This window comes from Felis catus, chromosome B1, assembly GCF_018350175.1.
Source record: "Felis catus isolate Fca126 chromosome B1, F.catus_Fca126_mat1.0, whole genome shotgun sequence".
Taxonomy (NCBI): Eukaryota; Metazoa; Chordata; class Mammalia; order Carnivora; family Felidae; genus Felis; species Felis catus.
The window spans coordinates 203,281,376-203,306,962 of record NC_058371.1 but is presented as its reverse complement, the minus strand read 5'-3'; the positions used below and the strand labels follow the sequence as shown (position 1 = coordinate 203,306,962).

Sequence of the window (25,587 nt, the reverse complement as noted above, 5' to 3'; positions counted from 1 at the left end):
CGTGGCCGTCACGGAGGACTGTGGGGCTGTGGCGCGGGGAAGAAGAAGTCACGCTGACAGTTCAGCAGCCTTTATTACGTTCGGTCTACACGATCTCCTTGCCTAATGTGCGAAACTTTACTTTTTGAACTTTTTCCTCTTCAGAGCCTTCCATTCCCCTTCCTGTGTGGCCAGACTGTTAAAAAGGCGTTTCACTTTTCGCTTTCTTTCCGCATCCCTTCAAAGCAAAGGACAAAACCCCATTCTCTGGATTAGTTGTTTTGCAGGATGTCCTGCCCACGAGCCACTAACGAGCAAGCGGGTGCTGGACCCATGGAGACGCGGGGAGTCAGGGGCCCAGGCCCTCCCCCCCCCCCCCCCCCCCCGTCAGGCAGCCCCCCAGCTTCCTCACCGCTCCAGGGTCTCCGCCAGCTGCATCCGAGCCAGGAACTGGTTGTCCCTGCGGATCTCCCTGACGGCCCCTTTAAATTCCCGCTTGTGTTTGTGGATCAGTCTTTTTCTTTCCTGCTCCTCCTTGCCGCTTCCCTGCTTCCGCCCAAACTCCAGGCTGAGAGTGGAGAGCCGCGGTCAAGCCCGCCCGCCTCGGGCACTCTGCTCCCCTGTGGCTGTTCCCCCCGCCCCCCCCCATCCCGAGCCCTCCTGCACCCCCGGCCGGAGCCCTCAGAGCGGGGCCGGGGGGCCGCGGCTACGCACACTTTGACCAGTCGGGGGGTGAACAGCTTCAGTGGCACGGGCTTGCTCTTCTCACAGATCAGCGGCCGGTAGCGCCGTTCCTGCTTCCCCATGGCGGCCAGCGCGCTCCGGCACAGGTCCTGAAACGCGGGCAGGCGGTGGGGAGGCTGCAGCAGGCCCGCCGGCGTGTGGCCTCCGGGCCCCGGGCCCCGGGCAGGAAACGGGACAGAGACCCGGCCCCCCTGCTGCGCCCCTCTGGCTCCCGGCCTCCTCCGCTAAGTAAAGGGGTGCGGGCCCGGCCGAGAGGGAGCCCCCTTCATGCCGACGGGTGGGGGCCGGTGCACGGCGGGCCGGCTCCCGTCCTGGCTGGCAGGACTGCAGGGCCACCGACACCCGTGCAAAAGGGTGTTTTGTTGGCACACGTAGAAGTGAGGACCGCCTGTGCTTTGGCGTCCGGCAGACACAGTGGAGTCTCCTTCCCCAGAGAAACTGCTCACGATGGGCGTCAGTGATCCACCCGTTAAGGACACATACGGGACAGCCTTCACTTGTACCCCGAGTGGCGAGGAGCGCAGGGGCAGCCAACGGGGAGCCACACTATGGGGGCAAGACCGAGTTTCTACCCGACTTTGTGATCTGACCTTACAGAACCAGATGGTTAAGGTACCTTCACCACGGCTGTGACTTCGGAGAAACCTTCTAGAAGCCGGCATATTGACGGTTCCTTTCCCCTCACATAGCTGTGTCCTGGAACTCAGGCCTCTGGCACCACGGGCACAGCACCCCTCACCCCCGGCCCACACAGTTGCTTCTGAGGCCAAAAGCCCCATCTCCACAGGAACTGCACGTGAGGCACAGCCAGCTTGGCTCGCCCCGGGTCCATTAGCACCATCGAGGCCCCTCGGTCAGACCAAATCCCGCAGGACCAGAGAGCCACTCCGTCCTTTAAAGGACAAGCCACAGCCACGCCTACAGTAAGACACAGCTGTTGACGCCTTAGCCTCATCAATCTCTACGTGCCGAGGTGACTCCGTGTGGACCGCCCGGGCTCGGAGGGTGTCCAACAAGGGACGGCTGAGCTCCTGTCCTCACGGACACGGCCTGTCCCTGTGCTAGCAGGGGAGAGACATGACAACGTGTTGTGGGGGAGAGGCCAGGGAGGGGGGTGAGCAGCAGGGGCCACTCCCTCCCGGATGGCCTGGCTTCCTGAGGAAAGGGAGGGGACGAGCCGCCGGTCTTTAGGGACAGCGCTCCAGGCAGAGAAAAGGGCGAGTGTCAACTCTGCAGATGACAGGGTCCGAGCGGGTGAAGGGAGTGTGCCAGCTCGCCTGGCCTGACACACCACAGTCCCGCCTTCGCCTTCTGATGGCCCCGACGGCCCCTCGGACAGAAGCCTACGGCCGGCTGGGGACGACTCCAGAGGAGACAGGGTGGGGAGGCGGGGCACCCACGGGAAGGAGGGTCTGGAGTTTAACGAAGGCACGACCAAAAGACGTGCCACAGAACCGGCAGCTGTTGAAGACATCTGCTGAGAGAAACCGAGGGGGTCCTTCTTGGCTTCTGTCACCTCGTAAAGAACCGGGGGACTGTTCTCAGAAAACCTGTGAGGCTCAGGGGATGCGGAGCCCAGAGGGCACGTGGCCACAGGGCGGCTCTCAGACCAGGCTCTCAAGCCAGACGCCGTGCAGGCCGAATGCCTTCTCCCTCGGCACCCCGCTACTGCGCCTTCCCGTTGGTGTCCCCGATTCCTAGAGTCGCAGCCTCGTGACAAGAACGCCCCTGACCTGCTCCCCAGCCACCCGAGGCGGCCGGGAAGCCTTACCTGGAGCTCCTGGGGGTGACTGCAGGCGGCCAGGTGCTCCGTCAGCAGGGCCCGGAGGGGCCGCACGATGTCGTGGAAGGACGGCAGGGGGCCGTACGTGAGCACGCAGCGCTTCACCAGAGCCAGACACACGGCCAGGCAGGACAGTCTGCAAGAGGGCGACACCCGGCGTCAGGGCCGGCGGCCAGACGGGAGCCGGCTCCTTCCCGTCGGTCACTGCCTCCGCCGACCACCCTGGCAGCACTCAACTCCGAGACCTGTCCTGGGCCGCGGGGCCACCGGAGCGGAGACCCTGCCCGCGCAGTGTCCGCAGTAGCTGACGGCTCACGGCATCGGGCCAGAAACACCGCGAAACACACCTTTCGTCCCCAAGTCTAAAGGACCGTTGTGGGAAATGCAGTAACAACTTTGGGAGAGTGGCTCTGTGTTAGGTTTTAAATTACTATTTGCAAAATCAAGCAGACAGATCTCCAAAATTTTAGGACAGGTTTTTTTTTTCTTTCATGGACTTGGACGGACACCTCTCCACAGAAGACATACAAATGGCCGATAAGCACATGAAAAGATGCTCAACGTCACTCGTCTTTAGGGAAATGCAAATCAAAACCACGAGTTGTCACTTGAGTCCCATGAGAATGCCTACTATTAAAAAAAATGATAGTAATGAAATAATAAATGTTGGTGAAGATGTGGAGAAACCGGAACGCTGTGCACTGTTGGTGTGGATGTAAAATATGGCACTGAGTGGAGGCTCATCAAAAAAATTAAAGACAGAATTACCATAGGACCCAGCAGTTCTGCTTCTGAACACACACTGAAAAGAATTAAAAGTAGGGCCTCAAAGAGATACCTGTACACCCACATCCACTGCGACATTACTGACAATAGCTAAGATGTGGAGGAACCCAAGTGTCTGCTGACGGAGAAGCAAAACGTGGTCCATCCAGACAATGGCATATTATTCAGCCTTTAAAAAGGAAGGAAATTCTCGGGTGCCTGGGTGGCTCGGTCGAGCATCTGACTCTTGATTTTGGCTCAGGTCACAATCCCTGGGTCGTGGGATCAAGCCTCCATGTGGGGCTCTGTGCTGAACGTGGAGTCTGCTTGCTATTCTCTTCCTCTCTCTCTTCCTCTGCCCCCTCTCCCCTGCTCATGCTCTCTCCAAAATAAAAAAAAATAAAAAAATAAAAAAAAAAAAAAAAAAAAAGGGAAGGAAATTCTGATACCTGCACCTTGAGGACAGTATGCTCAGTGAAATAAGACAAAAATGAAGAGACAAATACTCTGTAATTCCACTTCAGTGAGGTCCCTAGAAGAGCCACATCCACAGAGACAGAAGGTAGATGGTGGGAGTCTGGGGCTGGGGAGGGAGTGTACAATAGGTATACAATTTCAGTCTTACAAATGAGAAGATTCCGGGGATGAATGTGTGGTGGCTGCACCGCAGTGCAAATATATTTAATCCCACTCAACTGTTCTCTTAAAAATGACTAAGACCCGGGACACCTGCGTGGCTCAGCTGGTTGAGCGTCTGACTTCGACTTAGGTCATGATCTCAGTGAGTTCCAGCCCTGCATCAGGCTCTGTGCTGACAGCTCAGGGACTGGAGCCTGCTTTGGGTTCTGTGTGTCCCTCTCTCTCTGCCCCTCCCCCACTCATGCTCTGTCTCTCTCAAAAAATAAACTTTAAAAAAATTTTTTAAAAATGATTAGGATGGTAAACCTTCTGTTGTTTTACTACGACAAAGGAACACTTGAAAGAACCCACGATTCTGAAAATCAGAGAATAAATAAAGACTTCTGACAAAAACCCCTGGTCCTCCTCATACTCCTCCTCCTGTAGACAGAGTGTTTGTGACCTGCCCCTATTCACATGTTGAAACCTAATCCCCAAAGTGACAGAATTTGGAGGTGATTAAGTCTTCCTATCCATGAACATGGGATGTATTTCCATTTTTTTATAGTGATCTCTTATAGTTTCGATAGTCTTTTCCCTCCTTGGTTAATTCCTGTATTTTATTCTTTTTGACACTACTGTAAGTAAAATTTTCTAATCTTCTTTTCAATTGTTCACTGTGCATAGAAATGCAGCTGACATTTTTTGTTGACTTTGTATTCTGCTACTTCACTGAATTAACTTATTAGATCTAACAGCTTTCCTATAGAGTCTTTAGAGGATATAAACATGTTAAGTTTATATCCTCTGCAGAGTGGACACCGGTGCGTCCTTTGAGTGCTTTCCTGGTCATGTCTGGCTCCAGGCCAGGCACTGAGGCACGCCTTCCCAGGTGCCCCAGGCCATACACCTACCTCATGTGGTTGGCCTCCGTCTTAGTCTGGGCCTTCAGTCCATTTGCCCAGCGGAGGGAGAGGCCTCTCCTCTGCCATGTGGCTATGTCCTCTTCATCAGAAACCAAAAGCAACTCTGAATTCTTCCCAGATGCTCTGAAAGGGTGCACCAGAGTGTAACCTGAATTCCAGGTGGGACAAGGACAGAGACGGCCTCTGAGCATTACTGGGCTCAGAGGGCAGGCTCTACATGGTGAGGCCTGTAGAAAACTCACTTCTGACACACACACCCTATCTTTATCACGCAGAGGTGGGATTACAGCTTGCAGAGGTGGGATTACAGCTTTCGTAGGGGTGCCTGAGGGAACAGACCAGGTCCCTGACCTCGCTGGGGAGATAGGCAGTAGACAACACCCACACGACAGAAGTGAACAAGACTGAGTATCAGAAAGATAATGGTGGAGCAGAGCAGGGGGAGGGCGGGAGGCAGATGGTACAGTTAACCAGCCAGGTCAGAGAACGCCTGTCACAGAGGACAGACGCCAGTGACAAGGACTTAACCCAGTTACTGCCCTGAAGAGCAACTGAGGCAGCAAGCACGGCCCGCCAGGCCTGGTGGGCTCCAGGCACAGCAGGCAAAGGTGGGGGGGGAAGGTGGGCTGACAGCGAGCCTGCCCCCCGCCTCCCCCCACCCCAGCGTCCAGTGAATCTCACTGCAGCCCTCACCTTGGGCTATGACCATCTTGCAGCAGGTTCCCGGGGCATGACTGAGCCTCTCCAGGGCCCAAAAGCACACCTAGCACGCTGGAGCATGTGATGCGGGGTCAGCGGCCAGGGAGCAGAGCGGCGTGCAGGGAGGTTTTGCCGTGAGGTCACAAGGGGACAGCAGGACAGGCCCCATGTTTAGGGTACTGGACAGAGGAGCTGCTGGGCTCCCTCAGCCGCACCCCTGAAGGTCTGAAATCGTCCCACCGCCCCCGCCCCAGCACTGGTGAGGTGCTCCGCACAACAGGCAGCATCAGATCTGCGCCTTATCCCTGAGACACGATCTACGATTGGGGCAGGAAAGCCGATCCTACGGACACAAAAGAGCGAGGGGCAGAGATCAAGTGACACCTCGACAACCCAAGAGGGAAGCAGGGTGTGTGGTCACATCCTGGGCGTGGCCAGAGGCAGACAGGGGAGTGGAGAGTAGGGGGCAGTCTAGAAGATCAACAAACACTACAACTCCCTCCTGTCATAATGTTGCTTTTGATGGCTACTCCTCCCAAAATCCCCACAGTAGAAACTAGAAACTACACAGAGGAGGGCTGAGCCGCTGGAAAGACGATGTGAGCCACGCAGAGTGAGTGAGAAGTTCTTGTTGCAAGAGAAAGTAATGAAAAGATAGATCTTAATGACATACTTATTTAACCCAAAATGTAAAAACATTATCTCAACACATCATCAATATAAAAAACCCTGATGTGTCTTATTATCTTTAACAGGAAGTCTTGGTCATTGTGCTTCATACCCAGCATGCCACCGTCCAGGCTTGTGCACATGGCTGCCGGCTGACACGGGGACACAGACAATAGGGTCCTGACTCTCTCAGGGTGCAGTGTGTCCACACAATCATGCGCTCTCTCTCTCGAAAATAAACATTAACAAAAGCGGGGGAAGGAAAGGCTGCTCCTCTGGACAGCAGGGTTCCAGATGGTTTGGCCTAACGTTCCTGCGTCCCACACCCTCTACAAGTAGTACGAGTTACTTTTACAAGTCCTCAAAAAGAATGCTAACGTGTAATGGACTTGAGAAAGCTCCCTCAAACCAGCTCACCTTGGCTTTGCTTGTTTGGAGTTGCGATGTAGAGAATCCCGAGGAGAAAATTGATAAGCTCGGGTATGAACCTCTGAGACAGGGACACGTAATCCAGGAACAGGCAGCACACGAACAGGCCCTTCACCGCGTCTTGGAGGGACAGGACGGGACACTGGCACAGAGGCACAGGGCATGGTCAGCGGTCAGGAGTGATGTTCTGGAAGACTGCACCAGGTATGCAACCTGGCTTCCCGGGTGAGACGTGTGGCCCCAGAGCCTCACCTGCACAGAGGAGTGTGTGTGTGTGTGTGTGTGTGTGTGTGTGTGTGTGTGTGTGTGTGTGTGTCTCCCTTGCGTGCTGTATTCAAGGGAGGCGACCCTAGTGTTCTCCCTTCCCAAGAACAGTTACAATGGCAAGTACCACCGTTAGTGAACCAGCCATACGCCTGACCAAGGAGAACGAGACTATCTGGGCTTTTTAAAGCCAAAATGGGGACAAGACCCCACATCCGACTTGATGCCTTCACCATGAACTTGTCTTCTCTGGTGTCACATCCTCTGTAACCTCGTCCGGGGCCACTTCTAGCCTCAGAGATACTGACTGGTTGTCTCCACAGGCCCCGCTGGGTGACTTTCCCTCCCGTGGCCCCAAGGGTCACGAGCCCTGCGCCGCCACGGGCTCACCGAGTGGGGCCCGAGGACGTACCTTGGTGAGCAGCTGGCTCATGCACACGAGCGCGGGCGTCACGACGGGGTGCCAGAAGTCAGAGGTCGGAAACAGCACCCCGGCCAGTTTCAAATAAATGAGCTAAAAGACAAAGCGTTACCACACGGATTAAAGACACAGCAGAGTGAAGTTCAAACACGACCTTTACAGAGGGCCTGGCGGCAAATCGGGCTCTGACCGTCCCGGTCAAGGGCAGCGGAGCGCCTGCGACGTCACACCCATGTCCCACCTTCGCCGCCGTCAGGTAGCCAGGGCGGCACCTCCCTGCACGTGTTGGCTCACACCCATTCTGTCACACTCACCACACGCGCCACAGCCCACCAGAGCAGCCGCTAAGCACTGACGAACACGCCGACGGCCTGGCAGAAACGGGCAGAGGACGCGGGAGGACTGCTCACCGAAATAATTCCTCTCAAACACGTGAGATCGCCCTCGGCTAGACTCAGAGTGGGAGCCGTGGAGACTAAAGCTACGCTACAGACCACAGGCCACCGTTTCTCTCTCTCATGGGTGAAGGCAGGTGCTGAGGCTTGGGGACAGGGAGATGGGCGGGGCAGACAAGTGCCGGGTCGGGAAGAGGAGAAAAGAACGCACAGAGTCCCACTGCACCAGGCTCGGCCCAGCCCTGAAGAACCGGGGTGTGAGTGGTGGCTCTGGGACAAAAACGAAACAGACGAGGCCGCACGCAGTGGATGGGGACCCCGAAGACGGGAGGAAGAGGGCGACAATCACAGGCAGTTACTTTTCAGGGACTAACAGGGAAAGGTGCACCCACAGGCTACCCACCCTGGGAGGCACCGAAGAGGCTGGCTCACAGATTAAAGCAGAAAAGCGTCGAATCTCAGACCCTTCATCTTGTTCAAAGGCACCAAGAAATCCCCCAGAACACCCAGAACTAGATCACTCTGAAAATGTCCCGTGCACCCCAGGAGACCCCACTCCTTCCTGCTCCTGGCAGGGGCTCGACGGTCAACCACAGACCTACCAGGAGGGCCTCCCACAGAGCCCTCGACCTCACTCTGACCTGGGACTCCGGGGGACACAAGGCACAGGGAGGCAGAGGTGGAGGACAGCCCACCTGGCCCCAGCACCCCCGCGACCCCTCGCTCTGCCAGCAGCAGACCACGAGCGTCCGCTAAAGGAACGGTCGTGACGGGTGATGGCCCCAGCTTAGTGACCGCTGCACCCAGACACTGACACAGACACATTCCGCGCGTTAGGTCATGAATCCTCACATCAGATCTCTAGGGCAGACATTACTGTAACCGTCACCCCCGCTTTCAGACGAGGAGAAAGGCCAGGGCCACACAGCTCATCTAAGGAGCAGGGATGGGGCCCAGGCGCTGCCTATGGCCCTGCTGCACGGTCTCTGCACGGACACTCCGTGGGGAGACAGGCTGTGTCTCCTTGGCCACCAATCAGCAGGTAAACAGGGAGAGTCTGCTAAGGGCCGAGGCTCACAGAAGGAAGTCGCAGCAGCGGTGCACGGACACTGGCTCAGATCCTGCTCTGGAGAAGCTTTAAAACCAGGCACGTAAATCCTCTATTTTTAAGTTTGTTAATCACTGTTACATTTCCACAGGAAAGCCTAGAACATGGGACAGACGGAACAAGTATTTCTTCAAAGTCACCGAGGCTGACAGTGCAGCCCGCGGCTCTTACGGGACCGTTAGAAACCTCGGAGCCACGCAGGTGCCTCAGTGAGCAGACACTGGGACCGAGCAGCTCCAGCACAAGGGCTCGGCGCCTCAGGAAAACATACGTGTTCTGTTCGCTCTAAAGTCTCTCTGCCACTAAGGCCACGCACGGCCCCATGTGCATGGAATCAAACCACAGTCTCCTCTTTTACGAAACACATTTTAGTTCGCTGTTAATGGATAAACAATCCTTCCCACCTAGTTCCAGCCCGTTCTCCAGATCAGTCTGGAAGCTCTAACTACTACGCACGGTACTCAGTCAGCCCTCCCAGGGGCCAATGCCACCGGCCCCTGGTGGCTGAGACCACACCCCTGCTCACCACGTCCAGGCCTGGAAACGCCGCCCGGCCTCTGGCCTCAATCGCTCCTTCCATCTCGTGCATGGCGTCTCGGAGGACAAATTGTATGCAGCTGCTTGCAGATTCAGGAAACATCTGGCAAAGATTATATAACTGCCTGTTGATCAGAAACACAGGTCAGGTGAAAATGACTCCAGAGAACAAAAACAGAAAAAGAGCCCCCAAACTTCACGTTCACCGTTTCCCTGGGATGCACTGGAAGCCCCTGGACGAATCCACTCTTCCTCTTACTGATCTGGCTGGCCCTCTTGGCGATCCAGGCAATTTTCCCAGGAGTGCTTGTTTTGTAACAATCTGCACTTACTTTTGCCATCTCTTAAAACACCCTGACATTTCAGCAGCAATGCTAGTGAAAAGGTAATGCCATCGGCGGCACGTTCTACGTGCCACACTCAGAAGACCATGCCAAGGTGCTGTCCACGGGACCCCTCTGTGAGCCCTGCTGTGCTGGCAGAAGGTGGCATGGGGGGTGGGGTGCGCAGTGTGTGGCTGGCCCCAGAGAGGCACCCATAAGCTACTCGTGCTCACTTAATCCTCCCTCCCCCACACCTCCCTCCGATGACCTGGCCCAGGAGCCGCACCCCAGGGCCTGCTTTCACAGGAGTTCTGGTGCAGCGAGGGCTCCAGCCATCGCCGGGCAGGGTGGGAACAGGCAGACCAGAGGGACCAACCTCCCTGACGCTCACAGCACGAGCCTGTCAGGGTCCACTGAGGCGTGAACCTGGAGCGGGCGGGTTCCTGGACAGCACGGTGGAGTCCACCCCGTGTCCCAAACACCTTTCACCTGTCCAAGCAGAGCTTGAAATTGTACTGGTGAACGAAACAGAAAGCTAATCTTCAAGCACCAGGAACGAGTCTGAAGTGTTCAACTGTCTTAAAGTCAACCTGTTTGTAGGTGATATCGTATCGCTCTCCAGGGTGACAGGAGCAGTGTGCTAACGCCACGCAGAGGGGGCGTCTTCACTGAGATCACCGTAGCTGGTGTACGCTGTGGGGTCTATTTACAAGGGCAACCTTAGTAACTCCGAGGTGTATTTTTGTGGCTGTAAGTAGGATAAAAGTTGTTCAACTCAGCCCCGTGATCCAGTTCAACACCCTCTGTACTTACACAACCAATTTATCAATTACTCTGAGGTCTGGTGGGTCATCTGTAGCCAAATCTCCAATGTATTCCAAGAGGAAGTCGAATAGTTTCTGCAGGAACACAGATTGGGAACAGAGTTCAGTGCTGAGCCCCAGAATAAAGACCACAGGCACGCAAGCCGTGCAAGGCACTGCCACCTACACTCTGACTAAAGCGCGTGCGCACACACCTCGGGGCCACTGACGGGGGGGGCACCTTGTGAAACGCAGGCCAAGATTCCTGTGGAACACTGGGCGGTGGGTTAACGGGACAGCTGCGGGCTGAGGTGTGCACTTGTCCATCATGGCGGACAACACCCAAGCCTGAAGATCAACCAAGCACACACCCAGCACCGCGACCTGCTCCGTGAATGCGCGCACCCAGCGGGAAGAGGGGCACCTTCCCAGTTACTCATCTCCCTAAGTCTAGTTCTGCCACTTGACGGCCAGGTGAGCCACTCCCTGAGCCTGATTTTCCTCGCCTGCAGGCGGAGGGCAACGGTGCTGTGCTCAGCAGAGGTGGCCCTCGGCCTGCCCCGACCCCCCCTCTGCGGTCACCGCGCGGTGCTCACGGCCGCGAGGCGCTGAGGCGCACCGCGTGACAGTCAGCATTCTGACCCGGAGCGGGGCTGCCCTGCCACCCACAACGCCCAACACGTACTTCTAATTTCGCTTTGTTTCCCACCGCGAGGCTGGGGTGGTTGCAGGTCTTAATTCTCTCCACCACCAAGAGCTGCTCTTCCATCGATTTCCCTGATAATAAGGATTTAAGTTCCTCGTAGGACTCAGGGGCTATCAAAAACACAAAACACGTGCCACGGTTACTATTCAAAATGAGACTCATGTTTCTGATAACCCAGAGGTTAAGAACGGAAAGGAACATTAGCGATATACTTCACCAGAACACGATTTCACACGATTCTACAGACACATTTCGCCTCACACCACAGCTACCTCTGGTGCATCTAACACGTGCTCCAGAGCGTCCTGGGGCTGAGGTGAGGTGGGACGGCTACGATCGGTGACAGGCACCCGAGCACAGCCCCAGTGAGACGACGACTCCACGGCCAGCACACGGGAGGTTCAAGTGGCACGGCGCTGGTTCTAGTGTCCAGACCGGGCTCAGACTGACACGGGAGAAGCCATGTGAGCAGAGTGTCGGCACCACCCCCAGACTCCCACCAGTCGCGGGACTCGCCGGCCAGTGTCTCCTCTGGAAGTGACCCTAAGTCACGGGACAACCTAGGGCTGCTCACCAGAACCAGATGATTCTTCTCTGCAAACCAGACAACAGGACACGCCACGTTTGCTATAAGATGCTATGTGGCCACTCGACTGCCCAGGTCTGAACACTGGAAGCCTCCTCACAGGCGGCTCCCCAACTTCCCAGGCCCTGCCCTGGCTCTCCGGGGCGGCCACGGTTCCACCACAGAAGGCTGGCCACGGAAAGAGCACAGAGAGCTTCTAAGGAAAGGCACGTGGCGTCCTCATTCTGCCGTGGGCCCACAAAGCCACCTGCAGTCACACCACAAAGGCTGGCTAACCCTCCGGCCAGACAGCGGGGAGAATGACACCACGAGCCAAGACTTCACAGCTAGGCAGGTGTCCGTGTGCCCAGAAGCGTGCCCTCGGCCCCCACTCCTCAGAGGGGCCCCAGCGAGGTAGACATATCGCCAGGTCGTGGAGGTCACCCCAAGACATAAGAAAAGCCAGCGGCCTACCTGCAAAGGTATAGGGCAGCTCTGTTCTGGCAGCTTCTCGAGCTTTGTGACCGTCGCTTTTCAGCCTTTTCCCTGGAGCCTGCTGGGTCTCTCTGTCCTCCTCGCTCTCCACGTCCGATTCCAGGTCCGAGTGCCCATCAGGGCCACTGCTCTCCTCTGAGTCCTCGCTCGGGCCTTCACCCTGTTCCTCGTCACTGTTGTCATCACCGGCTTCCCTGCTTTGCTCTTCCTCGGTGCTCACCTTTCCATCCTGGAGTAGAACAGACAGGGACACCGCAGGCTCGCTTCCCCGGGGAGCACGCAGCTGGCACATCCTGTAACCACGTCAAAACGCTGCACACGGAGCACCAACCCTGTGCTGCACTCGCCCTCGGGCACCGGGCCCCACCTCGGTGAGCTCCTGAGCCGCAGGGCCTGCCAACAGCCTCCTGAATCCTGGTCGCCAGGGCTCTGGGCGAGGGTTAGCTCCTGCCACGGGGCGGCAAGTCGTGGGAGGCGCGCCAGTGGCCATGGGCTCTGTGTCTCACCGCTGGCTTTGGGGCTGGGAGATGACTGGTCAGCAAGGACTTCATAACATTTGGGCTGCACCTGGAGGTGGCAGGACCTCAACACCTGGGGGTGACCCCCGACTGTCCCCTCCTGCTCAATAGCCCGGCGTTCTGTGAGCACTCCGTTTCCTGCCTCGGATCCTTTTCTGCTGAAAAAACTGCGTCTGTATTCCCGCCCTGAAACCTGATTCGCTCTAAAGGGGAAAGGGTGTAGACTTTACAGGCTTTGTGAACTAAAAACTACCGGTTTCAGAAACCCGATTATTTTACTCAACTCGCTCCACAGCCATGCTGAGCCCTCATAAACCAAAGCGGCCGATGTTAACAGGCGAACACACAGCAGGGGACTAGCGTGCCCCTTCTCCGGGCAGCCAGCCTGCTTCCAGGCGCGGGACCTGACCCGCCAGGGACACCCAGATACAGAGCGCGTGAGTGTTCTCAGAGATTTACACTTTCCACCTGTGATAAACCCATTAAACAAGACACCGGAAACTGTGCTTTTGAATTCAAAGAGCAAGCCGACCAGCAAAGGCAAACACTCACTTTGTAAGAAAGCAAGTGCCTGTCGTCCTTGTCCAGGACAAAGCCGTCATTTAAGTCATCCGCTGACTGATGTTTTGGTTTTTTAGTGCCGCCATCCTCGTCCTTTCCGAGCATTCTCCGCAGCCTGGCAGCCTGAGCGGGAAAGAAAGCAAAGCCGTCTGCTGGGCGCACAGAGCTCGTCGGCAGGAGGCACGCCGTCCCTGCCCTCCTTCCCCCGGGCCCCGGTCCCTGCGGCAGCGGCTTTGAGCCTGCTGTCTTCTTTCTAATGTGCAGGCGCCAGGCGAGCAGGCATCACGTGGGGGACCTCCTATCGCAAAGGAATGAAAATAAATGCTGTGGCACAAGGATGTTCTAGTCACAAGGAAGGCAAGCCTGTGGTTCTAAGGTCTTTCTGGCTAAATTATGCAGACTTAACTCCCCAGTGCACAGCCACCGAAGAGGGCAGGCACCCCGCGGTGTGGTCTGTGTGTCCAAGCCGCGAGCCCAACCACACTGCTATTTGGAAATACGCAGGTGACAGAGGAGGCTCGTGATGTGGCTGTACCGAAAGGGACAGACGTAGAATGGTGTGCCAACATTCGTATATTTTTTACAATGTTTACTTATTCAATTTTTAAAAAACGTTTTTTAGTTTTGAGAGAGCAGAAGCAGGGGAGAGGCAGAGAGAGGGGGACAGAGGATCTGAAGCGGGCTCTGCACTGACAGCAGCGAGCCTGGTGTGGGGCTTGAACTATGAACTGCAAGATCATGACCTGAGCTGAAGTCAGACACTCAATCAGCTGAGTCACCTAGGAGCCCCAGTGTTTGTTTATCTTTGAGAGCGAGTGAGCAGGGGAGGGGCAGAGAGAGAGAGAGACAGAAGATCCAAAGTGGGCTCTGAGCTGACAGCAGAGAGCCCAATGCGGGGCTCGAACTCACGAACCATGAGATCATGACCAGAGCTAAAGTCAGATGCCTAACCGACTGAGCCACCCAGGTGCCCCAATTTTTGCTTTAATATATGAAATTTTAAAAGGCTTCTTTAAGGCACACACAAAAAAAAATAGTTGAGAAAGCAGTACACTTTATAGTTAGCAGTTGCTCTGAGGCATAGGCATTAGAGCAAACACTGTTTATTTGGTGTATTTGAGTATTATCTGCATTTTTCTTGCTTCTATAATAAAAAAGATATTTATAGTAAAATAAACATAAACTTCAAATAGTCTAAGATTCCTTGGATAAAACAGTGCATCTGCGACCCTCCTCAGAGAAGGCAGAAGGAAGGCCTCCCACGGGGACCACGTGGGCCGAGTGGCGCTGGGCCCCAGGTCACGGTCACAGTCACACCCATACCTCCAGCTTCTCAAGCCGCTCCTGCTCCTCCTTTGCCAGTTCCTCTTGGGTCTTCATCCGGTTAGAGGGCTGGGCCTTCATTTCAAAGCCAAGTTCACGGACCATCATGTCATATGCGTCAGGCTAGGGCAGAAAGAAGAAACTTCATTTTTAGGGTTTTTTAAAATGACCTGCACAGCCACTTCCTACCTGTCCAGCAATCCCTGGACACCATGGTGGATGAAGCCAAACCACATCTGAGTCTTTTCTTCTTGAAAGAAAGCTATTCTAATCGGTCTTGAGAACTTTAAAAGAAAATTTTTTTTTAATGTATGTTTATTTTTGAGAGACATAGACTGTGAGTGGGGGAGGGACAGAGAGAGAGAAGGAGACACAGAATCTGAGGCAGGCTCTAGGCTCCAAGCTGTCAGCACAGAGCCCGACGCGGGGCTTGAATTCATGAACCATGAGATCGTGACCTGAGCTGAAGTCAGATGCTCAACCGACTGAGCCACCCAGGCGCCTCAGTCTTGAGGGCACTTTAAGTAAAGATACATAGGAATTTTCACTCCTGGGAAATTCTTCTAAAAACATACTGCTTTAATAAAACGTTGCTCATTAGACATGAAGCCCGCAAAATGTGGGTTGGGTAAAGGCAGCAGTGACAGTGAGAGTGGCTCACAAAGGTGGACGCTGGCCACACATCAGTCATCCAGCGAGATCCTAGGCATTTCCTAGAAGCCAGTCACTCGTGCGAATGCAGCTCTTCCAACAATTCGGACTAAAAAGAACGTGGTAGGAACCATATACTGTTTGGAGGGAAAACTAAGTAACTGTATACATCAACATACAAACGTGTAATAGGAAAATTCAAACACCATCTGAAGAAGGTCTCACCCTCGAGGACTTCTTGTACCAAGAAACCACCATTTTCTTTTGTTTAATTATTCAGGAGTAGATACGGAAGTCACTTTTTGTCTCTCTACGCGGACACTACGTAGGAAAGTTCCTGCCCACCGGAGGACGCAGGAACCAAGAGAAAAGGAAACAGTTGCTGATGTCAGGAACAGGCCAGAGGAGACGCCGGCCTCCACCTCTTCCCAGAGAAAGGTCAACCAACTCGACTCCTACCTTGGGCTTCTCCTTTTTGTCCTTGTTGTCAGACTTGGGTGTTTTGTGTGCAAGGAGGGTCTGGATCTCTTTCCAGTCCTGATCCAGCTTCTCTGTGAGCTCCAGGGCATCTTCTCGCTGTGCCTGCCTCTCCCTCTGGGGAAAGAGAAGGGACACGGTGTGTGCCACTACTGCTGGGCCCCGACCGAGCAGCCCCACGTCAGTGTCCAGGCCACACTCGACGCAGAGTCAACACTTAATGCATCAGCAGAATAGACAGACCATGAGAAATCAGTATTGTAAAAGGAAAGCTACAAAATCTCATCACACAGAACTAATTTCCTGCTGTAAACTGTTCATTAAGACGCTCTGAACAGTCTGCCGGTAGTAAAAACAATGATAAAATAACGTCAAAATACAAAACCCAACCAGACAAAAAACACCCCTCCCCAAAACACAACGGACCATGAGAAGTATACACATGGTGAAATAAAATACCCCTATTCAAAATTAGTGCTTCTATTAAGTACACAGAAAAATGTTAGCCACAGCCTAAAGATGCACAAGGAAAAAAGTCCCAAAGTGTTTTGCGAGCGTCTCTGGTGACGGAGGCCCCCACCGAGTGTGCTGGCACACCTTCTCCTGTTTTGACTTTGCAATGAGCTCTTCAATCAGTTCTTTGCGTGACCGTGGTTTCTCCCCCTCCTCGCCTTGCTGCTGAGCAGTTTTCTTGTGAAGGAGGGCACCACCACCTCCAAAATGGGTGGCGGTCAGCTCGGCTGGCAACAAAGAACAGAAAACACGTCTGTGAAGCCCAGGCGCTGGCGCAGGACCCACTTCCTGCCCTGGTCCACCAGCGTTTACCCAAGCGTGGTCTTGAGAACCAATTCCGTATTCAAGAAAAAACGGTCACACGCAGTAGCTGCACGAGACCACAGGCACAGTGGCACTTGAGAAACGCCCGAGACCTCTCCAAGAAAACCCAGACATGGAATACCACTTGATCATGACCTGATGACTGGAAACCCCAAGGATCTACCTGCTGATTGCGTTGCATAAAAGACCAGCAAATTCAATTAAACAAGCCGAGTGAGGAGTCTTAGGAGGGAGATCTTAGGATCGGGCTGCATCAGAACCTACATTCTTCACACCTTCTTGGGCAGGGACTCGGAGATTAACAAGTCCTGAGGGCAGGAACCCGAGCCAGCAGCATAAGACACTGATGTTCAGCCGGCCCCACTTACCAGGGCAGATGAGAGAGAAAGCACTGTGGGAATCATCACCTTTGGAATGGAAAGAATCCTTAAAAAACCCAGTATCTCAGGTGAGAAAATGGAGGCTTATACATTAAGCCATACTCACTTCCAGTAACAGAAACAGAACGTCCAGGCTGCTTTCCCCAGCGGGGCCCAGGGTCCCCCACTGCTGGCAGCCTCAGCCCTCTTGTTAATGCTGCCGCCACCTGCTGAGATCGCAACGGGCACCTGCCCCCGCCACAGCTGCGCAGGTTAACGTGTGTGCAGGAAGGAAGCGCATCGTGTGTAACACTGCCAGGCTCTTGAGGCTGCCGGTCGGTGACATCGTTTCTACGGCCCACTCACCAGGGCTGGGGCTCCGTTTCCACCCGCTCTCAGCTGAGAAAACTGGAAGTCTCGCCCACCCAACCAGAGAGCATCTTTGGGGCATCATCCTGGGCCCCTCAATTACCACACAAGTGTCTGGGCCATCCCTTCCCAGCTACTCAAGGAAATGACCTGAGCAATTCAACCACCTTTGTCCCAAATCAAATTTTCTCATTCTGTTGGGTCATTATCTGCTTTCTCTCCCGTCGAGGCGCTCTTATCACCCTCCCTGCTCCTGGGCCCTTTAGTCCTGGGTCGCCCGGGCTCTCCATCACTGCTGGATGGGCTCCCCACCGAGGCAGGCTCACCAGTTCTCACTGCGCCTACCACCAGGGGCTCGGGACCCTTACCACTCCCTCCTGGAAAGGCTTTTTTCTCAGTGGTTTCCAGCAGCTCCAGGAGGCCTCATCCACTCTTTCCCTCCCACCCCTAAGGCTGCAGCTCCAGGCCTGAGGCCTCCCTCGAAGGTTTAACAGCATTTCAAACTGCCTGAAGCCAGTCTGTGTCACACTCCAGCCCCTCCCAATGTCTGGCAGTCCCACCTTAACAGGTGCTCGGGCTGAAACCCTGGGAATCTCCCGATCCCTCTCCTCCTCCCACTCCCGTATCTAATTCATTCGGCAATCCTCCTGGCTCGGCCCCACAGACGAAGTCGTTCCGTGCTCCATGCCCTCTGATGGCTTTAGGTCCTCAGTAAAAGCCAAAATCTTTCTTGTGGCCTAGGTAGCTCTGGTCTACCCACCTGCTATCATCCCTCACCCCAGGCATGTTCCCACCTGAGGTAAGGATCATCCTGGACACTCTTGCCCTTGAATCTTTATGTGATCACCACCTTCTTTCTCAGTGAGGCTAAAATCAAGACTACCTGACTGGCACATTCCAGCCTGGAACTTACTTTATTTTTACCCTACAACACTTTGCTTTCAATTATTCCATATAATTTAGTGACATCTTTTGTTTATCGTCTGGGTCTTCCCAGTAGTAAGTTGCAGGAAGCTTTTATTCACTGCTTTGTTTTTTTTTTAATGTTTATTTATTTTTGAGAGAGACAGAGACAGAGCTTGAGTGGGGGAGGGGCAAAGAGAGACAGAAGGAGACACAGAATCCCAAACAGGCTCCAGGCTCCGAGCTGTCAGCACAGAGCCCGACGTGGGGCTCGAACCCACAGACCGCGAGATCATGACCCGAGCCAAAGTCAGACGCCCAACAGACTGAGCCACCCAGGCGCCCCTATTCACTGCTATTCTTATAGCACCAAGAACAGTGCCTGCTACATAAGCCAGTATTTATCAAATAAACAATTCCTCTGTTTCCTAGAAAATTTATCAGAAAACACTATTTAGTATATTAGTAATTCAAGACTATTTACAATATTTTCTGAAAATAAAAGTATACAAACCATTAACTAGTAAGGTGGTATTACATAAGAAATTCAGTCACAGGGCACCTGGGTGGCTCAGTCAGTTAAGTGTCTGACTCTTGATTTCAGCTCAGGACATGATCTCACAGTTGTGAAATTGAGCCCCAAGTCAGGCTCTGTGCTGACAGTGCAGAGTCGGTTTGGGATTCTCTCTCTCACCCTCCCCTGCACGCACGCATACACGTACTCTCTCAAAATAAATAAACGTTAAAAAAAAAACCCAAAAAAAACAACAAATTCAGTCTTGGAAAAAAAATCTTCCATCAGTGTGCTTCTATTAGGATTTAATTAGAAAGCTTTTTAGATACTTATGTATTCTGAAATCCAACTATAGTTTACAGTATGTTAAATGCTTGTTTTCATAATGTGATAGAGAATAACACTGTGGTTTCGGTTTAAGTCAAACCCAGAGGGATGTGAGGCGTAGCTCCACCTGGCTCTGCAGCCCCAGGCAAGTTCCCAATGCCCAGCCTCAACCTCAGCCTCTGCAGCTACACAAGGAAGTAACAGCCACCTGTCACCTCTCCTAATATACGAGACTACACCGTGTCATGCAGCTGGACAAAACAGAGTGTGTTTCCAAATGATTCCTTTGTGAAGTTATAGTAAGTATACATATTTTCAAATATAAGAGCCTTTCTTTTCTAAGTTACCTGGGTTTTGGTGAGCTTATAACCAAAATCAAAGGATGCCAGGAAATCTCTAATGAACAGTCAAGCCCCTAAGACCCAACACCAGGAAGACATGGAATCCAGCGTCTCCTCCAGACACCCGAGCATCACAGCCTCTTGTGCCAATAAGGCCACGGCCACTCACCTTGTGAAGACCAGTTTGGAAACATGAAGGTGTCAAGCGCTTACCTTTACCACAGTGAGTTATGACCAGCTAAGTGACCGTGTTTAACACTTAAGCACTCAAAACAATCTCGAACAATGAGAAGACAAAGAGAAAAGCACAGAAGATGAAACTAGTCTTCTACAACCCCCCAGTCTCAGCACAGCTGTGGTCCCATCCCCAGTGCCATGCAACAGAACCATGTGTGCCCTACGTCCTAAGCCTTCTGACCCCAGGAGCATCCAAATTTCAAAGGGCAATCACGGCTTTAATGCCTTAGCTTTCCACACACTATAAAGACAAAAGCTTTAAGTCAGTTTTAGTTTCTGCATCTTTCTGAAGATGCTGGAAAATGGGACACCTTTTTTTTTTTGGTTTGTTTATTTTATTTTATTTAAAAAAAAATTTTTTTTTAACGTTTATTTATTTTTGAGACAGAGAGAGACAGAGCATGAACGGGGGAGGGGCAGAGAGAGAGGGAGACATAGAATCGGAAGCAGGCTCCAGGCTCTGAGCCATCAGCCCAGAGCCCGACGCGGGGCTCGAACTCACGGACCACGAGATCGTGACCTGAGTTGAAGTCGGACGCTTAACCGACTGAGCCACCCAGGCGCCCCTAGTTTGTTTATTTTGAGAAAGAGAGCGCACATGCAAGCATGCACACAAGCAGGGGAGGGGCAGAGAGACGGAGGGACAGATTCCCAAGCAGGCTCTGTGCTGTCAGCACAGGGCCCGAAGTGGGGCCCGATCCCACGAACTGTGAATCATGACCGGAGCCGAAATCAAGAGTCAGATGCTTAACCCACTGAGTCACCCAGCTGCCCCGAAGCTAAATTTTATCTGCTTTGGTACCACGATACCATCTATAAATAAGAAGCCCAGTATTAACTACTCCCCAAACTGCCATAATTGATTCCATAGTAATAAAGACTAAAAGAACCACGTAAAACCGTTAGTTCAAACATCCAGACCAAACTGACTAAACAGGGGTAGCAAAGCAGTGTGGGTGAGGGCAGTCAGTGAGGTGGGTTCTACCCATGGCTCTGAATCATGGGTCACACTAATCACCTTGTTTCTCTGAGCTACGGGTAAAAATGAGCCGTGGTGAAGTTCAAACAAGATAAGGGATACGGAAGTGCTTTCTCAGCCTACAAAAGCCTTTGTCTATGTACATATACACCCTCTGGACATAGTGAAAAAATACACAAAAGACCCTGTCACGTGTACAATGCTTGAGAGGCTAGAGATGTGGCACTTGTATCCCACATTTTCCTAGGTCTCCAAGGGCTGGAAGAAAGTAATGATGAGCAGACTGCCCCCACTCCCGGCCCTTACCAGACAGCGCTCCTCTCTCCTCAGCATCACTGTCACTATCGACAATGTCATTATGTTTTTCGACATCTGCCAAAGACTGGCCGTAATGAGTTAATTCTTCATCTTCGTTGAGGTTGTAGATGCTTTTCTTTTCATGTTGTCGCTGACAGAAGAAAAAAAAAAATCAATTTCCTAAAAATTCCCCACCATTTAATAGCAAAAATCAGTTATTCTTCCACTATTTACATAATGTAACAATGCAGCCCAAGCAGTTTCCAGTTTATTCTGGGTCACGTGAGCAGTGATTCAGATATAAACAGAACCCCCGGAAGGTAACCAAATCAGTGGGCCAGCTCAGCCACCGGTAACTCATGCAGCTTTACCCACCAGGATGTTCCACAACCTGCTCGCCATCCACCCGACCAAGCCGCAGGAGCAACTGAGTCAAGAACGCCAGGACACATCCTGCTGCACGTTCTAGTTAAGCTACTCTTCCACCCAAGCGGTATTTGCAAAAGGCTGCTTCCCCCTGGCCTACGCAGACAAGGTACAGGATTTGCACCTCGTGCGTGAGTGCCCACACAAGTATAGGTGAACAACGGGCACGGGGCAACTGCCTTCTCCCTGTGCTGGACTCTTGTTCAGTCTGCAACATAAGACCCTCCTCCAATTGTCTTGCATACCTGTTGTTCCAGGGCAAACCTCTTCATCATCTTTTCCTCTGGGCTCATGTTGCTACTGTATTCCCCAAAGCGCTTATCTGTGAATACATTGGACTTATCCCTTTCTTTGTACTCCTTTAGTAACGTCTGGGTACGCTGGAAAACAGATCACAGAAAAATCTCACACTGGTCCCGGTGCAATTCGGAGCTCTGATGGCTTGGCGATCTTGGTCCCTAAAGGGAAAACGTTCCTACAAGGGGACACGGGATGGTTCCGATGAAGCGTAAGACGACACTGCCACCTGGCCGTTTTGTACGCCTCAGACCACTGAAACCGACAGTCAAAATAAAGGGGCTGAGCTGCCAGCTGGAAAGACTGACCTCAGTTACCGAGGGAAGCTGGGTTGCCACCATACAATGGAGACGAAGAGAGGACCGTCTGGGGCTCAGGGGATTCCCTAGAGCATGCGTGGGGACCTCCATGCCCAGTACTAAAGGTTAAAGAAAAAAACAACAGCAACCAAAAGAAAGCAGAACGCTGGAGCACGCAGGGGTAGCTCCACCAGGTGGAGAAGCTGGAGGAGCTAAGGTTCTGGCTGAGAGGAAGGGAGACACGAACAAGGACTTGAACAGGAAGCCCTATATGTAAACCGTAACGCCATAACCGATCGCGGACACAAAGACTAGTAAGGCGTGCCCGTTTTCTCTTTGGTACATACGTGCCTTTGCTGGCAAACAGTCAATCCCTGTTACCTCTCGGATTCCAGATCCATAAATCTGTCTGCTTGCTAAAGGTTATTTGCGACTCCAAACCAGTACGCGTGGCACTTTCGTGGTCATTCACGTGTGTGAGGCCCAGGAGGTGAGGTCAAGAGTGTGGACACTGAATTCCGCCAGCTCCGCCACTTCCCAGCTACGACTCTGGGAGGCACCTCACCTCTCTGTCCACCAGAGGCCTCACCTATAAAAGGGAAGTGATGGTCGTAATCACCTCAGGCTGTTGGTACGGGAGCCACAAGATGGTTCAGGACAGAGCCGGGCACGGTGTGTGTCACACTCAAGTCTAGCTTTGGGTCTCGGCTCCTCCATTCCTGACCTGAAGAAAGGCCTGGAACCGTTCTTGTCTCAGGTTCCTCATGCATTAAATGGGGGAACGGTACTTCCCTCATAAGGCTGACCGCGAGGATTCAATATGAGCCCCTTAGTACGACGCCTATTTGGTGTGAGGGGTCACGGACACGTTAACTCTTGTTATTTCACAAGTTCTGTGAGAAGTGAGGAAGGTGAGGCCTAGCCACGAGATGGCGCGTGCTGCCCAAAGCGCTGCCACTGACGAGAGAGGGCACGTGGGCCAGTGCGTTTACTTCCGAGGGACTGTCACTGAGAAGACGCGGCCCCCCCCCGCCCCTGCCACCCTGTCTGCCCCACTCCCCCACATCGAGCTTTAACCGCCCTGGATGACCAGAGTTCCCCTGGGACGGCTCTGAGCTCTTCCACCCCATGCCGTGCCACACTCTCCGCTACAGGGGACGATGGTCCCCACCTGTAACATTCTGCTCGCCCTTCCGAGCTCCAGTGTGGCTCCCACTAGGAAGAAGTTTCCGATTTTCGTACTGTACCTCCTCCAGACTGTCAGCCCCCAAAGCACTCAGGTTCTACTTCTGATTCCTTCAAAGGCCTGTTTCTACTAAGTACCTGGGCCAAGCACTGGGGATCAGAGGAGGCACCAACACCTCCCTCCAGGCCATTCACCCCAGGCCTTCAGCACAGAGCACGGAGGTGTGGGGCCCCGGGCACGTGGAGGTGTGGCACCTGACAGGTGCATCTACCAGGGGCTACAGGCGTGAGCAACCTGCCCTGTTGGGGCCGTAGGGCTTGGGAAAGTATCAGAGGCGGTGACCTGCACCAGCCCCTGGGAGACTTGGCAGGGGCTAAGGTAGGACTTTTTGGACAAACTGAGTTGTAAGAGGCAAAGCAAGGACAACAGGTTGGGCCAGACCGTGAAGGAGTCTGAGAATGACAAGCTGAGAAGTTTAAGAATAATAGCTAGTGTTTAGAAAATGCTAGAATGCTTACTATGTGCCAGATGTGCTATTTACTTAACCTTACAACCACTAGTAGAGAAAGACGGTTATTACCATCCCCACTTTAGAAAGGAGAATACTGAGGCCTAGGGGGTGAAAATAAACACGGCTCTTGCAGAGCCCACACCATCCCACCCCACAGCCTGCCCTGGGGTGGATCCCGGGGCACTGATCAGAGGCCATCCTAAGTTTGTCGTGACCACTCCTTGGAGGAAGGATGCCGACTGATTCAGTTCAAAGCTGGACCGGAGAGCACACTGTATGACGGGACACAGTCGGCCGCCCTAGAAGGCAGGGGGTCCAGTCTCAGTTGACCTTTATCTCCCAGCAGCTAGAACAGAGCTAAGGCTTCACAGCCATTCAAACCAGCGCAGGCCCTGGCCCTTACCAGTTCTGAGACCTTGGGAAACATACACGCCCTTTCTGTGCCCTAACTTTCCCACCTACCTGAACTTTTCAATAAAATACTAGTGTATATTCCTTACAGTAACAACAAATATCCTAAACAAACCAAAGAACACGTCTCAGAGGCTGCATATAGATAGAGAATTCCATCTGCACTGACTTCCAGAGGTGCAGATTATTCTGGAACCCTAAGTACAGGAAAGGAAGCATTTCAGTTTCCTCTCAAGGGACAAGGTGCTGCGCTTGGAAAGACAGAAACCCGTGCTCTCCAAACGTCTGTGAAGCATCCCCATCCCGTGTATGCCTACCCGGGGAGGAAGAGCATCCACAATCCCCGAACCAATAGCTCAGAGTCCCCGAGAGACAAGGCTGTAGGAGGTGTGCGCAGTGGTCACGGGGCACAGAAGCGATGACCCACGCCCGAGAGCGACGAACACGCGTGTGCTGCACCTCGACGAAGCGGCAGCAGCTTTCCAGGGCAACGTCACCGCCGCGCGTGCAAGGGCAGCAGGCGTGAAGGCTCACACGACACACCACAGAACGCCCAGCCGTGCCGGCATGAGTCTGATGTCTTGAAAGGGGCGCCTCTGGCTCTCCTAGCGGCCCCAGGGCGCCAGCGCCCTCCGGGACCTCCGTTTCACAGCTCTGGGGACCGCGGCGGCCCCGGCACGTCCCCACGTCCCGGAGGCGCGACCCCCGCCACTCACCTTCTGGACGGCCCGCGCGCGCGACACCCCGGGCAGCCCCACGGCGTGGCGCGCCTTCCTGCCCAGGACCGGGAACTTCTGCCGGTTGACCTTCACTTCGAACGGGTTGGGGTTGGGTCTCGCGCGGCCTCCCGCCGGGGCCCCCAGACCCTTCCTGCGCGCCGCGACGCCCCCAGCCTTCCCCATGGCTCGCATCAGCCACCGCGAAGACCCGCTCGGCCGGCCGCACGGACCGCTCCGTCCGGAAACGCGTGCGGGGACCTGAGAGCCGCCCCGCCCTCGTCCCGCGAGAACTGAGCCAGTGAGGCGCACCAGCGACCGGCAGGCTAGCCTATTCGCCTACAGGCCAGCGACCACAACTCCCAGCAGGCCGCGCTCTCCCGACCCGCCACTTCCTCCCTGCGCGCGGCCTTCTGGGAGCGTTGCTGCCCTGCGCGGCGCCGCACCGCGGCGAGAGGTGCACCCGAGCTCCCTCTTCTGGGAAGCCGTTGGAGGGAACCGGCCGCTGTGAGAGTGGGTAGCGGCGGCGGCGGCCGTCGCCGTCGCCGCCGGGGGGCGGGGAGCCCCGGCCACTGAGCCCCTCCCTGGGGTGGGGCTCGGCGGAGACTCTGGGCGGCTGGGGAGCCGGGCCCCGAGGAGAGCGTTGCCCTTGCCAGACTCGGGCGATGGGGCCGAGAGCCCGGGCCCCGGCGCGGGGAAGGTGACCGCAGATTCCGGCGGTAGGCGGGCTGCCAGCTCCCCTCGCCCCAGCAACTCGCCCTCTGGAAGCCCGGGCCGCGAGGGCAAGGGCTCCCCGGGCCGGCGCCAGCAGCTTCCGAA

At 54.3% G+C, this 25,587-nt stretch overlaps 1 protein-coding gene across 2 annotated transcripts; it reads right to left on the bottom strand.

Annotated features, from left to right (window-relative positions):
- Positions 1-54: 54 nt before the first annotated feature.
- On the bottom strand, positions 55-25,041 carry NOP14 (NOP14 nucleolar protein). 2 transcript variants are annotated; one of them, XM_003985547.6, is made up of 18 exons: positions 24,769-25,041; positions 21,594-21,728; positions 20,932-21,073; positions 16,357-16,499; positions 15,742-15,876; positions 14,632-14,754; positions 13,300-13,431; positions 12,209-12,458; positions 11,149-11,279; positions 10,474-10,559; positions 9,327-9,462; positions 7,289-7,390; positions 6,601-6,754; positions 4,804-4,963; positions 2,495-2,642; positions 694-812; positions 392-547; positions 55-217 (listed from the first exon to the last, which is right to left on the bottom strand). In XM_003985547.6, exons 1-18 carry the CDS (start codon positions 24,961-24,963, stop codon positions 118-120), a joined length of 2,547 nt encoding a protein of 848 aa, XP_003985596.2. In that variant the 5' UTR covers positions 24,964-25,041; the 3' UTR covers positions 55-117. The 2 variants fall into 2 exon arrangements, with proteins under 2 accessions (XP_003985596.2, XP_019685391.1); XM_019829832.3 differs by lacking the exon at positions 24,769-25,041 and adding an exon at positions 22,326-22,731.
- Positions 25,042-25,587: the final 546 nt, after the last annotated feature.

Coding starts and splice junctions, on each gene's coding strand:
- NOP14 (XM_003985547.6), bottom strand. CDS start 24,963: ATGCGAGCCATGGGGAAGGCTGGGGGCGTCGCGGCGCGCAGGAAGGGT. Junction 15,877..16,356: donor CAAAGTCAAAACAGGAGAAG/GTGTGCCAGCAC, acceptor CTCTTTCCCCAG/AGGGAGAGGCAGGCACAGCG. Junction 2,643..4,803: donor ACGGAGGCCAACCACATGAG/GTAGGTGTATGG, acceptor GCCCTCTTGCAG/ACTGTCCTGCCTGGCCGTGT.